At 45.0% G+C, this 17,831-nt stretch overlaps 1 protein-coding gene across 1 annotated transcript in view; it reads right to left on the reverse strand.

Annotated features, from left to right (window-relative positions):
- The window catches only part of KPNB1 (karyopherin subunit beta 1), a 28,782-nt gene extending 19,433 nt beyond the window's left edge, over positions 1-9,349 (reverse strand). Inside the window, exons 1-6 of the mRNA XM_030295839.2 lie at positions 8,963-9,349; positions 8,801-8,859; positions 6,452-6,634; positions 3,110-3,310; positions 2,015-2,167; positions 97-156 (exon numbers count right to left, since the gene is read on the reverse strand). Of these exons, the coding sequence (XP_030151699.1) occupies positions 97-156; positions 2,015-2,167; positions 3,110-3,310; positions 6,452-6,634; positions 8,801-8,859; positions 8,963-9,002 (696 nt within the window). The 5' untranslated portion in view covers positions 9,003-9,349. The remainder of the gene's footprint in view (positions 1-96; positions 157-2,014; positions 2,168-3,109; positions 3,311-6,451; positions 6,635-8,800; positions 8,860-8,962) is intronic.
- Between the last annotated feature and the right edge of the window lie 8,482 nt (positions 9,350-17,831).

Below are 17,831 nucleotides of genomic sequence, written 5' to 3' on the forward strand. Positions count from 1 at the left end.
CAGGTGCCCCTGATTTCCAACATTTCAAACTACTATGCTAGAGATGGCATTTCCTAGGAAAGATGGAAGACAGATACTATCTGACCTCATACTTACCCTTGTATCTGGACACTGTGTGGCTTCACAGACCACCTGCATAATAAAGTGCCTCTCGGACTGTAGGAAGAATAAAAAGAAGAGAATAAGATTCTTCACATATATGAAGATCCTAGACTACCTCTTCAGGGAAAACCTAGCACTCCCATAACCCTGGACCAATTAAGCAGCTTTGCCCTGACATAGTAATGGCACTGTGAAAGCTATAAAAGAGTTTGCCCCCAGTGTCTATTATATGACCTGCCCTCTAAAGAGGTCCTAATCTTTTAATCCCCAAAATGACCTTCACTAACAAGACTCCAAGGAGGAAGTAGAAAGGAAAATGTAGGTCACAGAGTTTAAATAAAAATGGTTACAAACAAAAATCCCTACATTAGGAAAATCCATTTCTTTATATTTAAAATTTGAGAATTCAAAACATCTGCTTTACTTAGGGGACAAATTTGTTTTCCGGGAGGTGGCAAATCCCCATCAAATGTGGTAAGATACCAGAGAACAGAGCAATGAACTTATTTGCTACTATGCTAAGTCTTCTGAAATGTGAAAGGAAAAAGCCTATTTTCTAAACAATTAGAATTACAATTTGCTTTGTCTTCTTGGACCTCCCTACTTTGTCCACAAGACCAAGAAATGGCAAAAGCACAGCTGAAGTGTCAACACACATAGATACAAAAAAACTTTCAGATCATATAATCCAGCAATTCCACTTGAGTATATATGTCCCAGAGAACTGAAACCAGGGCCTCAAAGACCTAGCTGTATACCCATGCCCATAGCAGCAGTATTCACAACAGCCAGAAGATGAAAGGAAGCAACCCAAATGTCCATCGACAGATGAATAAACAAAACATGATGTATACCCACAACAGAATATTATTCAGCCTAAGAAAGGAATTTCCGACACATGCTGCAACATGTATGAACCCAAGACACCATGTTAAATGAAATAAGCCGGTCACCAAAAGGCAAATCAAATGCTGTATGATTGATTACACTTAAATAAGGTATCTAGTGTAATCAAATTCATAGAAACAGAAAGTGAAAGAGTGGTTGCCAGGGCCTGGGAAGGGGAAAACAGAGAGTTGTTTAATGCATACAGTTGCAGTTTTGCAAGATGAAAAAGTTCTGGAGACTGGTTGCAAAACAACGGGAATATGTTTAACACTACTGAATTGTACACTTACAATGGTTAAGACGTAAATGTTAGGTTACTATAGATTTTAACAGAACTTAAGTAATAGAGGGAAATACTTTCAGGCAAGATAAACTTTATATATTAATTTTCAAAAGCACCTTTCTAAGGAGGTGTGAAATAGTTCAACTTCTATAATTTTTTTTTCAAGTACATTCTATGGCCAACATGGGGCTCAAGCATGTGACCTCAAGATCAAGAGTTAAATGCTCTACCAGCTGAGCCAGCCAGTTACCCCCCAGCCCCCTGCTTTCTTTACAGAGAAAGAGAGCGAGAGAGTTTTAAACAGGCTCCACGCTCAGCACAGAGACGCCACAGGACTCTATCCTACGACCTGGGATCATGACCAGAGCTGAAATTAAGTCAGATGCTCAACCCACTGAGCCACCCAGGTGCCCCCCGCCCTTTTGAAGTAAGCTCTACAACTTCTGTCGTATTTTTAAAATCTCAGAGCACATCCACATTTTGATCTGCAGAAGGAAAAACCTAAGCTTAGAAACACTTCAGATCACATTTTCCCCAAAGCCTCATGAAAAAAGGCAAACACCTACTCCAAGACCATTTCTTACATAACACAAATCTTGAATGGAAATGAGTGCACCTAGTAGTGCACTAAATCACAAAACTTAAAACAAAACAAAACAAAACAAAAAGCCCTTTCATTTAATTGTTACTCCGCACCTTCTAAACCACACCTTCTAAACCTTTTTGTCGAAAGAGACTCACCTCTTTGTCAAAGTTTGCTTTGGTGAACTCCAATGAGTTCAGGAGTGCATTAGTAGCCGCCAGCTTCACATTATTACTGGGCTCCTCTTTCCTCATCCCCTGGATTATGGCAGTCAGAATCTCATTGGATTTATCCTGTAGCTGCTCTGGGTCCTGAAACGAGCAGAGAAGCGCAGTGAGTAAAATAATGAGCTCATGACTAATCAGCAGTCCTTTTAACTGTGAAATCACTCGAGTGAGTATCATGACTTTCTCTGATCTCTTTCCACACATTTCCATTTAGGGACAAATCACCTGCAAAATATCCCAAGGTCTAGTCGTCCAAAATCAATCTGAAACAAGTTAAACTCATCAACTTCATCTGATTTCTTAGCACGATGACTCTGGACATGAGGTAATCCTGACTTTTTCTTCCCCCTCTTGTGAAAGGGAAATGGCAGGCTGGTGTTTTTTCTAGTCTATCTGTACCGACTGAAGTAAAGCTTCTGAGGACCAAGGATCAATACCTAGGCACACCATCTAGGCAGTCTAAGTCCAGGTAAAGTGCTGTGGATGTCTTTGCTTCATCAAGTCTGTATATGAAAACAGACACCAAGGGTGGTAACCTCAGCAGCAGCCAGAGTCCCAGGAGGGCTGCATTTCACAAACTATGCTGTGCCTATGGTGGCTAAGCCAACTACAGCAAGGATTGGCACACTGTTTCTGTAAAAAAAAAATAAATGAAGAAAAATAACACAGCATCCTTGGTACACTGAGGATCTTGAGAAAGGGATCCAGGTCAGGGATGTTCTAAGGCAGAGAATATCCTCCTTTAAGAGTCTAGAATCTATGCCTCTCCAAGCATACAGATTTCTACTTTTGAGTTTGCAACCCTCAAGTCTCTTTACGTTAGGGCATGATTAGCAGTATGAGGATAAATAAGCCAGCTATCCAAATATAAAAGTCTAGATTACAAAAAAGCAGTCCTACTTGCAAAAGCACTCTGTAGTAGCTTGGTTTCCTCCATCGTATGATAAAGAACAATCGTAGTACCATGCATGGGACAACTAGGGGGAATCAGAGCTATGTATGTTAGATACAGAAGGCAGTACTTACTATATCTTGGCAAATGTAACCAATAGCTTCCAATGTCGACTCTTTCATGTGCTCTGTGCTGTTGGGGTTTGTGACATTGGCCACCAGCTGAGGAATGAGCTCTGGCCACTGGTTCACTGGGATCTCCGCACAAGCAATACCAGCCACACATTGTGAGGCAGAACTAGGCCGGTAAGTTTCTGTGCCCAAAGTCTGCAAAACCTACACACACACACAAAACAAGATGAAAGATATCAATTTCTAATAATATTTGAACACATTTTGCCTACCGCCAAACCTCTTATATCAGTCTCAATTTTCTGCAACATGCGAAAGTAGAAAAGGCCTAAATGGTATAGTCAGCTGTCAAAAAACAAAAACAAAACCAGCCTCAGTACTAATACCTGCATAATCAACATTGTCCCAGAGCCTAGAAACAAAACTAACCACCCCCTGCTTCTAAATGGAATTCTCCAAAGCCAGATACCTCACGTCAACGTTCAATGCAATGTAAGAAAACAACAGTCAGAAGGGAGACAACGTTAGAAGGCAAGGGATGACAAAATTCACCTTCCAGGCTCCTTGTTGGTGGTACAATGGGAGGATGCTCACAGCCTTATTTTGTGGACAGAAAATGGGGGGTTTTAGAATGAGGCTAACTCTGGGGCATTCAAATGGGTCTGATTCATGGTCTAGCCTGATTCAGGGAAGAGATCTTCCCACTCATGAAACATGGAACATAGCCTCTTCCCTCTGGTCATTGACAATTTAGCACCCGGGATGACTTTCATAGAAAGGCCTTGGTCAGGGAACATCACTAAGTGCAGACACAAAGTTAATGACGTTACCAACACCTAAGAATGAATCCTTCTTTAACTTCCAATCTAGAAGGATTTGTTTTGTTTGCCCAAGAATCAGAGAACTCTTCTCTCCGCTTTCAACAGATACCAAGAACTAGTTAGATACGCCAATTAAAAGGAGATCTGCTTATCATTAAACTGGTCTTCTTTGAAATGATAATCATACAAGGATTTATGTAAAGGGTAAAGGCACAGGTACAGATAAAGGATGAAGCCACAACTGACCCAGAGTTAATCATTACCACAATCAGCTAATTCAGTCAATGAACTCACTAAGAATCACCAGTGCACTCAAAAGGCAAACAGTTAACTGTTCCTGGCATGAACACAGGACAAAGACTAGCTGCCAGATATTCAGGCCAGCTCTGCTGACTGGGTCAGGTCACTTAGTATCCTGCTTTGTAGCTAATAATAATGAACTCCCCATCCTTCCCCTATACAGTATATCATCCCCTATCCCCACTGCCAACAGCTCTGCCCAGTAACAAACTGTTCTGATTGATTCTAAAGGAAGGCTTTGCTCTCTAGGGTTACCAGAGCTAGAATGGTACACCGACAAACTGCACACCGAAGACATGGAGTGGGCAAGTGGGGATGAGATGACCGGTCCAAAACAGCAGGGGCCGAACAGGTATCAACCCAAGTCCGACTAAGAGTTCCAGTTCAAGGTGCCTTTCCACTATGCCACACCGTCTCCTAGTACAGATGCAGAGAGCACCGAATCCCATTGTAACTTTATCTTTTCTCCTTTAAATTGCTTCTGGAAAACTCTTCATTAATATTACTTGAGGTGATTTAGGGGTCACAAATGTCCAACTCCTAAGTACAGAAAAAAAATTTTTTTTTTGACCTGGGGTAATCCTAATGATTATATTCATTATCAGAAATAAGAATAATGAAGTAGCTCTCAACTGTGTCCAAGACCCACATCTCAAAAAAGAAATAACCATCAACACTGAGAAAGTACTAATTACCAGAGGTGCTACGAAAGGGAAAAAAGGCCATATCAGCTGGTCTTTTTTTTCCATGCAGAAGGGTTCAACAACGCATATACAAAATTCACCCAAATTTAAAAAAGTGTTAAAAGAGTGATGTGCCAAAAAGAGTCAATTACAGTTCTAATCAGGTCTCCTCTCATTTACTACTGCGTAATTCAAGGAAGAAGAGAAACTGAATGGGCACTACACGCACCAAGATTTCCAGTGACTGATGAATGAGCTTCATTTGTATCAAATTACTGAAGGGAAGATTATAATGTTATTACATAAGCAGACCCAATGTGGATAGAAATAGCTCTACATATTCCAAAAAAGATTCAAAATAAATTGGCTTTCATAATCTAGTTCCCAGTCATAAGTACCTTCGTGTAAGACTGGAGAGGGAAGGGATATATAACTTGAAAGAGAGCTTACTGCCTCAAGGGGCACATATTTACCTAATGCTGACACCTAAAACCAGGAAACAGTAAATATGATGTGTAGAACCATGACATGTACAAGTACACATTTAGGAATCCCACCTCCCCGCCCCCCACCGGTTTCCCCCTAAATACCAAGGACCAACTGCTTGACTTACCGTTTTTGGTGCCTTATCCACATTAAGACAGACCACTAAGAACCTCATTAAGTAGGGTGGGTGGGGAGGACATCTGGCCGTATATTTTGAATGTTTCGCTGCAGCTAGAATTATGGATTTTAATTCAACAACAAAGTCACAAGAACTCCATGATGCAAGGGACATCCTACTTTCCTCAAACCTCATCAGTCCACTCTTTGAACGCCCTGATTAAAGGCCAGATGTTTCTTAAGGAAGTTTTCCTAATTTGCTAAGTAGATAAAAGCATCATTAACATCATACTCTATTTTGCCAATTCTTTGGGCTTGAAAGGCCCAGGACACCATTTAGTTCCCCTTTGAACCCCACACTGTGCCATGCCTTATATCACCAAACAATGAGAATTATCTACAGCAGAACTTCAACAAGAGCAGGGGCTGGCTGTGAAAAAAAAATCATGTTGGAAGACAGGAATATTTACAAAATACTCAAGCCTAACTCCAAAACAGAATCTCTGGAGGGAGCTTGGAAATATACTACTGTTATACATTCCTAAGTGATTCGGATAGTTCAAGTTTAGGAACCACCAATTCATATACTATGTCAATTCACAGATTCTACAAGTTGTGGCATCTAATGCAAGTTCCCCAAACCGCTACAGTTTACCTTAGTTCTGAAAAAAATTCCAATGCATTCATTAATGGGAAATCATGGCACAGTACAGACAAGCTGAACTGAGAAAGGGAATTTTAATCACATACAATTTTTATCTTTAAGTGAGGCTTAGATCTCAGAAACCTATTACACTGTCAGCTCCATCCTATGTAAACGACAGAACTGATCAAGATGTTTCTTGCAGGGGGTCCAGGAGGAAAGGATGGGGTGGGGGTGAAGGGATGTTTCTTGTTCCCGAGGGCTAACACGACCAAAAGGAAATGAAGTTACTTACGTAATTCTTGACTTCCCGTCGAGCATTAGCATCAATTGCAAGCCACCTCTGCTGATATTGTGCCTTGATATCTGGATCTTTAGATGTCAAAGAGTTCTTGATTTGTAGACCAGCTGCAACTCTGGCAACCTGACTGTTTCCTGGATTTGCCAGCACTCTGGACAGTTCCACAAGGAAAGTGGGCTATTAAGAGAAGATGCATTTGTGAATGAAAATCTCTTTCGGGAATTTCACCGATTGAGGATAGCTTCCAGAGCACCACAATGCTGGGGGAAACTTAAGTTTTTCAGGACATATCACGTCTCAGAAAATGCTACAATACTACTTCAAGATTTCTATAAAAATGTTACAGGGTACACAAGGAAGTCATCCATCTCCCCTTGCAGACTCAGCACTTAACAAGGAAGAGTACAGATTTTCCTACCAACATAATTCTTAGTGCCTGAATCTTCCTATTAGGTCTCCCAGAAAAAAATAAGTTTGACAGTCTAGTAGTCAAAGGATTCTTCTAGGTAATAATGCCTGATACTCAATAAACACTTATCAAATGAACCAATATGTTAGGACAGAGTAGAAACTAAAATTGCCTAAGTCAAAAAAAAAAAATCTTAGTCCAAGATGAATATTCAGGGTGGCTTTTGATCTCACATAGGCAGGTAATCTTGTATAACAGAGGTAAATACTTAAAAACCTAAAACACAGATTTAGAAGGCTAGTCCTCTGTTTTAGCTTGAAGTGCTCAGCAAGAGGGGAACAATGAAAAAAGACAACTTGGAAAATCTTGTAATATTTGGAAACAGGAGAAAACTGAAAGATAAAAATGTCAAGGCAAATTTGCCAAGAAAAATGATTTTATGTTTAAGAGTCAACAGTTAACACAGGAAAGGCTCCTATATATTTTGGACTTGAGCTGTCCACCAAACATACTGCATTTCGAAAAGTGTACTCAATCTTCTGTAACGCATAGGACCCCTAAACTACTCCCTGGTTACAAATTTTAAGATACACTCCTCTTCCCTACAGAGAGCTCTGTCCAATAGGAAAAACCAAAGCAGACAATTTCTTACCACTAACAAGTTCTGCAGTCACAGCAGAAGATAATTCTTAAAGGTTTTATTAATTATATACCACTAAAAAATATTAGGAATGTCGGAAATAAAATGTTAGGAATAAGACAAAACGCTTATCAATTAGCAGAGGCAGAAACAGGAACATACCCCAAATGGACGTATTATTACTGGTCTTGACTACTGAAAAAAACCCTTTCTGTGAAAAATTTAAGGATAAAAAGAGTAGTAAAAACTAGCACATAAGGGGGGGGGGGATTTAAGGCAGTTTGTATAAAATAAGCCTTGTCACTTTTTTTGCTTATATTTTGTCTGAACAACAAAGGAACACATTTGGTTATGGAGTTATTTAGGCTTATTTTCTATTACCTTTAAAAGATGTCAAGTATCAACTACCTTTCCACCTGCTCCCCATCCCCCCCAGTAAGAGGGACCTCAAAGAGAATCGTTACTGCCACAGAGGCTGTTTCAACCCCATCCATCACACATTTTTTTATGCAGAGATCCGGTCTAGTGGACTCATCTTCATTTTTTCTATACCCCTTAAACTTGAAAATATTAAAATGAGGAACTTTCCTCTGTGATTTCATCTGGAAACAGGCCCGATCAAGGATGAGCCTCAGCCCGCTGTATGGATACAGATCAGTCTCTACCCATCGAAGTAAAACCAAAAAAAACCCAAAAACCCCAACCCCCTCCGAACCCAAAACTAAATAACCCATGGAGGAATAACCAGGCAGAAAAGGGAGAAACATTGCCGGAATGGGTTAGGAGGTATTCGGGTACCAGGCCTGGCCATGAGCACACAACCAAGGGACATAGGAAAGGGTAGACTCTGGGAAGTAGGTGGAGAGAATCATAGGGGGCACGGGACTGGAAGGAGAAGCCGGCCCGGGTCAGAGCAGGGCGGGCAGCTGGGCTCCGATCTTCCACATGGCCCCTAGGCCCGGCTCCCCCACCCCCACCCTTGCTGAACACGCAGCGCCGCGCAACCTAACTTCCCTTCCCTCCCTCTTTCTCCCTCCCGCTGCACCGCCGCCCTCAGGCCGCGCGGCGATTGGGCGGCAGTCACCCCGGCGCGCCGCGCCATTGGCCAGCTGCCGGGGCCCGGGGCGGGACACACCCACCGGCTTCCCGACGGCGGGGTTAGGTTGGACGGGGGGGGAGGGGGACGGAATGGGGCGGGGTGGGTTCCCGAGGCCTGGGCCTCCGGGAGGGCGGGAAGGCCCGCACGCAGGGGATGGGTGGACGGCGGGATGGGGGACGGCGGGGTGGCACGCACCAGGTTTTCCACGGCCGCACGCTCCAAGAACTTCTGCGCCGCTTCCAGTTCCAGCCGATCTGGGGGGGAAGGAAAGCGGGAAGGGGACAGGGTCAGAGGGGCCAGGGTTTCCCCTCCCCCCACCCGGTCACCTCAGCCCGACCCCCGGCCCCCGCGTCCTACCGGGAGACACGGTCTTCTCGAGGATGGTGATCAGCTCCATGGCGGAGGTGGTGGCGGGGATTCCTCCTAAGATGACGGTCCGGCCTCTCGGGCGGCGGCTCTAACTGGGGATGGGGGTTGGGGGTCGGGTGGGAAGGGAGGGTGGGGTGGGGGGCGGGGGTCACCACAAGCCCATTCACCGGCTCCCTCTTGGTAGTCGCCCCGGCTCCCTTTCCTTCCTCCTTTCCTTCCTTCCTCCCTCCTAATTTGCTGCTGGCGGCGGCGGCAGCTGCTCCTCTGGCGGCGGGGGAGGGACCCCGGGGGTAGCTCAGAGCGCGGCTGGTGCTCGGGTGGCGGAGGGAGAAAGAAGGAAGGGAGGCAGTAAGTGAACGGCGGCTCGCAGGGAGGGAGAGAGAGGGAGGGAGGAAGGCGGAGGGATATTCGGGCCGGACCTCTCCGCGGCGGCACCGCGCTCCATGTTGATTGGCTGCCCTCCTGGCCACGCGGAATCCCCAATTGGCCAGGCGGTCAGCGTTGAAGGGCCGCCCTGCGCCCATTCGCCTGCTGGTTTCAAGACCCGGGTTGGCTGGGCGGGCAGCGGAACGAGGCGCGCGGGTTGGCTGAAGAGAGGGAAATTGGGGTGGGGCAGGCGAGAGCCAGCCGCTGATTGGGTTGGCCTGGTAAAGGCCTTGAGCTCAGACCGGCGGGGCGCTGGGAGGAGGGTGGACCAAAGGCGAGACTCTTGGCCCGCGTGATTGGCTGGGACACGAGACGTTGATAGGCTAGGGCGCCCGGGAGAACTGGGGAGAGGAGTTCGGGGTCGGGGCCGCGGAAAGGCGGGAGGCGCCCCGCTGCTTTAGGAGCCCGGCGCGGGGCACGATGGGACGCCCCCGGGAAGGGGCGGAGCCATGTTCGGGCTGCGGTTGGGAAAGCGCCGTCACTCCAAGGGGCGTGTCGAGGAGGGTTTCGCGGGCCCTAGCGGGGGAGGCGGGGGGGACCGTTAAAGCCCTGCACCGCGCCCACAGGAAGCTGCTTTCTTGGCCAGGCCTACTTGGTACCAGGCTCTCAGCTGGGAAGGACCTTGAAGACCATGCAGCTCAACTTCCAGTTTGCAGATGTGGAAACTGAAGCCCAGAGAGGGTATGCAACGTGTCCAAGATTACGCAGCCGGTTAGTGGCCTGCTTGGGGACTGACCATAAGCGCTCCTGACTGCCCTTGGCCTTACACGCAGCCTCCCCTTCCAGGAGGTGAATGCTAATCCAGTTCCCTTAGCCTTATTTATAGGTTTTGAGGCCTAACTAAGGTGGGGTGGGCATTTGGATGCCCTTATCCTTAGCTACCAGGTGTTTCAACCTGGGAAGGTACCCCTATAAACGCACACTCTTGAACCAGAAAGAATGTGTTCGCAGGCATAAAGGATTGTAGTTCTTAGCCTTTTTTAGTTCAAATCCTGCAAGAAACTAATGAAAGTCTTTCTGTAGCAAAATGCACATAAAGAAAACGTGCATACACTGACTTCCTCTTAGATTGGTACATAGGCTCCTGGTGAAGAATTTCCTGAATTACTACATTTTCACCATATTGAGTTAGGGTTCATTGGATGTAGCTAGTTTGTGGAGCTCTTTAGCATATAGCTTGAGCTTGCAGAATAATTACCCTACTCTAGCCAAACTGGGAAAACCTAGGAGGAACTCTATCCTTCCTGAGAGGTTCCACTCTAGAATTAGGGAAGGTTGGTTAGCTACCTTTAATCCCTAAAAGAAGAAGAGGTCTTTCTCTGCTAGAGCTATCTTTGCAGTTCAGAAGCTGAAAGTGTGAAACCAACCAGTCACCCCATCCTGTGACTGGTTGGTTTCCTATGGCTTAGCAGCCCACCTAGCCCCAGCCTTTGCTTTATCTGTTAACTGAAGGAGAACTGTACTGTGTGCATAACTTTATTAGGAGACAGTGGAGGTTAAGTAAGACAACGTGCAGGAAAATCCTTTGAGTTGTCCTTATGTGGATTATCCATACTGCAAATGATCCACAGTTTTGCCTCACTCCAATCCAACTTTCTCCTGCCCTCCAGCAGTTTGCTCAATATGATAATACCAGTGAGGGCAAACACATTTTTAAAGTAGCTGGAATAAAATGCTGGGAAGATACACGTTTCGCCGCAAAGTTCCAGTCGTTTGGTAAGATCCTTACCAAAACCCAAGTGAAATAATTTTTTTAATTGAACTGAGGTTACTGATGGCGCTGTCTAGTCCCTATCAAAAGCACTCCACACTATCCTGCATTCAGCAAATGCTAGTGAGGCACCATAACATGAGAGTTTAGCACACAGACTCCAGAAACTTCCTGCTGCGTTCATATTCCCAGCAGTGCCACATTTTCGCCTATGTGACTTACTTTGCTTATATGTAAAATGGGGCTAATCATTGTACCTACTTCATATAGGTTTTTTGGGAGATCTTAAGTGAGTTAATACATGCGAAATGCTAGGAACACTGCTTGGCCTGTTATATATGTTATATATGCATTGATTATTACCTATTAAGCATTATTTTGTATTAAGCAAGTGGTTCTTGGTCTTTGGCTTATTAGGAAAGAAAGGCTTTAATTAATGAATCTCATAAACAAATGTAAAGTTGGAAGAGTGATCCAGTCAGAGGCTCAGGGAAAGCTTACCTGAGAAAGGGAAGAGTTATTCAGATGGAGAAGGGAGGAACAGCATGTGCAAAGGCCCTGTGAAAGGAAGGAGCACGGGCATTATAAGGAACTGAAAGAAGGCCAATACCCCCAGAGCACAGAGAGCAAGGGATTGAGATAAAGTTGGGAGTGTTGAGTAAAGGAAAAAGCATATGAGACATTGTGTGCCATGCGTATGATTTTGTCTGTATTCTAAGAGCAAAAGCAGCTGTTTTAAGGTCTTAAAATCAGTGGTTATAATGTGGAGATTAGACTGGAAGGAGGGGAGAGGAGATGCAGGGAGACCAGTTAGGAGGCCATCGCCATAATCCAGATAAGAGATGATATATGTAGAAGCGAGAAAGGGAGGTTATAGTGGAAATAGGAATAGATATCAAGATTAATTGAACTTGGTAATTGATTGGAAGAAGAGGGAGGGAGCACTGGTGCCTACTTGACTTCTGGCTTACACTAGGGAATGGATGATGATGTGATGACATCTGCAGTGTTTCCCAAGTAGGAGAAATTGGAGGCCATGTGGTCTGGTAGAATGGAGAGGTACACAGGGGCTTCAAGTTTCCTTCCTTCCTTCCTTCCTTCGTTCTTCCTTCCTTTTTAATGTTTATTTATTTTTGAGAGAGACAGAGACAGAGCATGAGTTGGGGAGGGGCAGAGGGAGACGCAGACACAGAATCCGAAGCGGGCTCCGTGTTCTGAGCTGTCAGCACAGCGCCCGGCGCAAGGCTCGAACTCACAGATTGCAAGATCGTGACCTGAGCCAAAGTCAGATGCTTAACTGACTGAGCCACCCAAGCACCCCATTCGAGTTGTATTTCTTGAGCTGCACTTGGTGTCCGCAGGTTTTAATGTTATTCTGTGTAACTTCTTGAACGTCAGGAATATTCACGTCCGATGGACAAATTCTGAAATTAAAGAGAACTGGGTTTTCGTCTTACTCTGCCACTTCCTGCCGTGCGCTCTTGAACACGTTACTTAACCTCTTGGATCCGTGAAATGGGGGGAATCTGTGCGATTTTGAACATAAATGGGAACCTCTCCTCAAAGTGCTCGTTGCAAGTGTCTTGTGCCAGGAGACGCTCACCGGCATCTTTGAAGCAAGTGTGTTCGTGAAGGGACAGACCTGCTGGCATGTCCCCACCCAGTCACGCAGCCCACGGTGCCTGTGGGTGAGAAGACTGGCTGCAGGGAGAGAAGCCGTCAGGCTGTGGCCTGATGCCCTTTCCTCCAGAGCAAAGCTCACTGACCTCAGAGGGGTCAAACTGTGGCTTCCTCAGCACTGAGAAAGAACGGAGGTGAATACAACCCCTGGAGAACTGAGTGCCCCCTGCTTAGTAATGGGGCAAGATATTATTGCCATCTTCCTGACTTGCCACATCACACTTCTTCAAGTAATTTAGAAAAGAGATCATTTGCACGGAAAAGCAGGGCAGAAATACTATTATCATAAAACACCTCTCTTGTTTCCTGTGGCCAGGCCCTTTGCTCACTAGGCTCTAGCCTTCTTGTGGTTCTTTGGACACACCTTGATCTGTGAGTCTCAGGACCTTGGCATTTGCTGTCCCTTCTGCCTGGGTCACTCTCCCCCGGTTGTTCCTTCCCATTCTTCTCAGTTCAGATGTCACTTCTTCAGAGAGGCGTTCCTTGATCACCCCATCTCAGGTAGTTTCCAAGATACTCGTTGTGACAGGACCCTACTTGAATATCTTCAGAACTTCTCGATACCCGGAATGATCCGTTGCTGCTATCTGACCCCACCCCCGCCAGAATGCGTGTTCCACAAGAGCAGGGATCATGTCTGTCTTGTTTGTTGCTTAAAATTGTGTCTCATACCGTGGTAGGTGCTCAAATATTTATGAAATGGATGAAGCATAACTAAGCATGCAACATGTTCTTCTGGCCTGTGAGAAGTGACTGTCTAGTTGTGTTATAACGTGCTTTATAACTTACCTCACCCTCTTTTCCAGTGTTACTCATACTGGACCGCATGCGTTACCTTTGGTCCGATCAAGCCAACCATGTCACTGTATCCTGCAGAAGTAGCTCATCACTGTCCCAGGCCTGTCCCCCACCTGGAATTCCCTCTTCGTCCCTCTCTGTCTTCAAGGTGGTACTCTTGTTAATTTGTTCATTGGACTACATTAATTTTGGTGCTCCCCTCCCCTGGGCATTTCAAGTTTAACATAGGACTATGAAAATGGCCATAAGAACTGTATGGAGCTAAAGTCTCAGAGAAGGAAGAGAGATGTTTCCTGGCTTAGTTATGAGAACGCTTAGTAGACAAGGGAGGATTTGAGCCAAACCTTGGAGGGTTGGAGAGGATTAGAGGGTGCAAGGAAGCCTTCCCTAGCTAAGGTTGCTCTCTCTGCTTAGTGATCTTGGGAATGTTTACTTGAGACCTCTGTGCCTCGGTCTCCTCATCTGTAAAATGGGCCTAAGAGTCTTAGCCGTGGGCATGAGACCTGTACAGTCATACAGGCGCTTAGAACGTCTGGCCCCTCACTTGGTTTAATGCTCTGTTGTCACCATGTGAAATTCTTAATGATTTTTGAACAAGGGGCCCCGCGGGTTGTGTTCTGATCTTGCCTCCTAGAGTTATTAAAAAGTCCTAGGAAGTGGATACGTGTACATTTTTAGAACAGTGAGGGCCTGGCATATAAAGAGGGTTTAGTGAGTGCTAGCTGTTATTATTGTTATTGGTATATTTATTCTCAGAACTCTTGTAACAGTATAGCTCACAGCACACCTCAGGTTAGCATTTAAGCAACCAACAAATACTTTCAGTGCCTGCTCTATTAAGGTACCAGATGGTCACCAAGATAAATAGTGCAGCACTTCCTATCCTGGTTCAAAGAACAAAACATGTATTTTAAACATACTAGTGGGGTCCCTGGCTGGCTCGGCCAGTAGAGCGTGTGACTCTTGATCTTGGGGCCGTGGGTTTGAGCCTTATGTTGGGTGTAGAGATTACTTAAATAAACAAATATTAAAAAAAAAAAATAGGGGTGCCTGGGTGGCTCAGTCGGTTAGTCCTCTGACTTAAGCTCAGGTCACGATCTCACAGTTCGTGAGTTCGAGCCCCGTGTCGGGCTCTGTGCTGACAGCTCAGAGCCTGGAGCGCGCCTCCAGTTCTGTGTCTCCCTCTCTCTCTGCCCCTCCACTGCTCATGCTCTGTCTCTTTCTCTCTTTCTCAAAAATAAATAAACTTAAAAAAAAATAAATATACTAATTAGTAATAAGTAATAAATGATATGTGTCAAATGAAGACTATAAGAATTTTTAAAAATCGAATTTGGGGGCCCTACCTTCAGATAGTATTAGTAGCTCTGGTGTGGGGCCTTAGATTCTGTTCCCCAGGTGATTTTATTTTATTTTATTTTTTAACGTTTATTTTTGAGACAGAGAGAGACAGAGCATGAACAGGGGAGGGTCAGAGAGAGAGAGGGAGGCACAGAATCTGAAACAGCTCAGGCCCCAGGCTCTGAGCTGTCATCACAGAGCCTGACGCGGGGCTCGAACTCACGAGCTGCGAGATCATGACCTGAGCCGAAGTCGGTCGCTTAACCGACTGAGCCACCCAGGTGCCCCTCCCTAGGTGATTTTAATGAACAGGCAAGTTTTGTAAGCACTGGCATGAACTCTAGGGAGGCCTTGTGGAACAGAAGTGAAAGGCTGGCAATGGAATCTATCAGACCGGGGCGGGGGAGGGGTTCAAGTCCTGCCACCTACTAGCTCTCACGTTGTACAAGTTCCTTAGCCTCTCAGTTGCCTCCTCTATAAGCATTAAAACCATACTTTAAAGATTAAATTTTAAAATGCTTGAAAAAGCTGAGTGTACATATACAGTGGATATTTAATTATGGGTTACTTCCTTGAGAGGGGGAGGGGAAATATGGTATCCTAGGAAGGGGCAGTCTTAGAAGGCTTGCTGAAGAAGATAGTTCATCCCTGCAAGCATTGTATTTGGATGGGAACAGGGTTTCTGATTACACACTCCAGCAACAGTCAAGAACAGTCAAGATATTAGGTGGCCCTATTAGAAGAATGCTAAATCCCTAAGTAATTGATGGGATTTAGTGGCTTATTAGATACAGAGGAGAGGAAAGATGGAGGTTGAGTCCTATGTCTCCAGCTTGAGTGAGAGTGGGTCATTTTCAAACCAAGGTCAGGTATAGAAGCTGAGTTGGTGTAGCAAGGTGGGGTAGAGGTTGGAGCAGGGGTCGTGAGTCCAGTTTTTTTTTTAAACACCATTCGTTTTTTAAAAATTTTTTTAATGTTTATTTTTGACAGAGAGAGAGAGAGAGAGAGACAGAGCATGAGCGGGGGAGGGGCAGAGAGAGAGAGGGAGACACAGAATCCGAAGCAGGCTCCAGGCCCTGAGCCATCAGCACAGAGCCTGATGCGGGGCTTGAACTCACAGACCGAGAGATTATGACCTGAGCCGAAGTCGCATGCTGAACCGGCTGAGCCACCCAGGCGCCCCGAGTCCAGTTTTAAAAACATTTAGTTTTTAACATGAGGAGATATCCAAGGGAAACTAGACATTCTTGATTGGGACTTTGGGGAAGGGCTGGTGCTTGGGGTTAGAAGTCAGTAGATCGGAAACAATCATTGAGGTCCTAAGAGTAAATTATGTCTTGAAGGACGTTGCGTAAAGACAAAAACAAAACATTTGGGAAATGGAAATGGGGTTGCAAACTAGTAGTCACTAAAGTAAGAGGGAGAAGAAAAGGAACACCAGAGGTAGGAAAAATGGGTGAGTGGACTGTTGATAGTTGTAGGAGTCTGAATAATGTTCCCCCAACGATGTCCCCATGCTAATCCCTGGAACCCGAGAATGTGTTAATTCATGTGGCAAAAGGGACCTCGTCCATGTGATTAAATGAAAGATTTTGAGATGGGGAGATTTTCCTGGATTATCTGGGTGGACCCCGTTTAATCACAAAGGTCCTTACAGGAGGGAGGCAGGAGGATGAGCCAGGCAAGGTGACGTGATGACAGAAGTAGAAGCTGGCATGATGGGCCATGAGCCAAGGAACGTTGGCAGCTTCAAGAAGCTGCAGGAGGCAAGGAGCAGCTTCCCTCCTAGAGCTTCTAGAAGAAAACAGCCCTGCTGACCCGTTTGAGACTTCTAACTTCCAGAATGGTAAGAAGATACTTTGTGTTGCTTTAAGCCACTGCTTGTAGTAATTTGTTACGGCAGCAATAGGAAACAGATACAAGAATAACAAATAGAAACAACCTACATCTCTAAGAATGATAGATGGATTAAGCAAGCTGCTATATGTTGGTATGATGACCGCTATACTGGTAGTTAGCCATTAAAAACTATGCTGTAGGGGGCGCCTGGGTGGCTCAGTCGGTTAAGCGCCCAACTTCGGTTCAGGTCATGATCTCGCGGTTTGTGAGTTTGAGCCCTGCGTCGGGTCTGTGCTGACAGCTCAGAGCCTGGAGCCTGTTTCAGATTCTGTGTCTCCCTCTCTCTCTGACCCTCCCCTGCTCATGCTCTGTCTCTCTCTGTCTCTAAAAAATAAATAAATGTTAAAAAAAATTTTTTTAATTATGCCATAGAAGACCATCTAATCGTGTAGACAATGTTCACAATAGATTGTCACGTACAGAAAATAAGTTATAGGTATTTATATTAAAAATTCATCAAGCTGTACACTTTTAAGACTCATACATTTTATGCACTTGACTACAGGCATGATATATGTCAATAAACACATTGAATATTTTTTTGCACATTGAATATAGATGTCCGGTTTTGTTCAAAGAAGAGAAGCACATGTTCTATCTGTGTATCCATGAATAGGAAAAAGACTGGGAACGTATAAACCAGATGTTAATAATGGATGTCTCTGGATGGTAGTACCAGAGATGATTTTTATGTTCTTTTTTGAGTCTTCTGTGTGTATTCCAATTTTTCGTCAGTGAACAGATGTTACTTTTTTTTTGATCAGAAAGAAAAATCTTTCAAATTAGTTGTTTTTTTTTAAATCGAGTAAGGGGTAGGGAGAAAGTTTGAAGGAGTAGGTGTAAGCCCATGGGCACGGCCCCTGCGGCACCTGGCACAACCAAGCCTCTATAAACAGTTTCTGAAAATAGGTGATGGTTTTTTGCGCTGCTCCCCCCCCCCCCCCCCCGCATCCACCAAAGCAGAAAGGGACTCAGTACAGGAGACATGGAAGGAAGAAGGAG

This window comes from Lynx canadensis, chromosome E1, assembly GCF_007474595.2.
Source record: "Lynx canadensis isolate LIC74 chromosome E1, mLynCan4.pri.v2, whole genome shotgun sequence".
NCBI lineage: Eukaryota > Metazoa > Chordata > Mammalia > Carnivora > Felidae > Lynx > Lynx canadensis.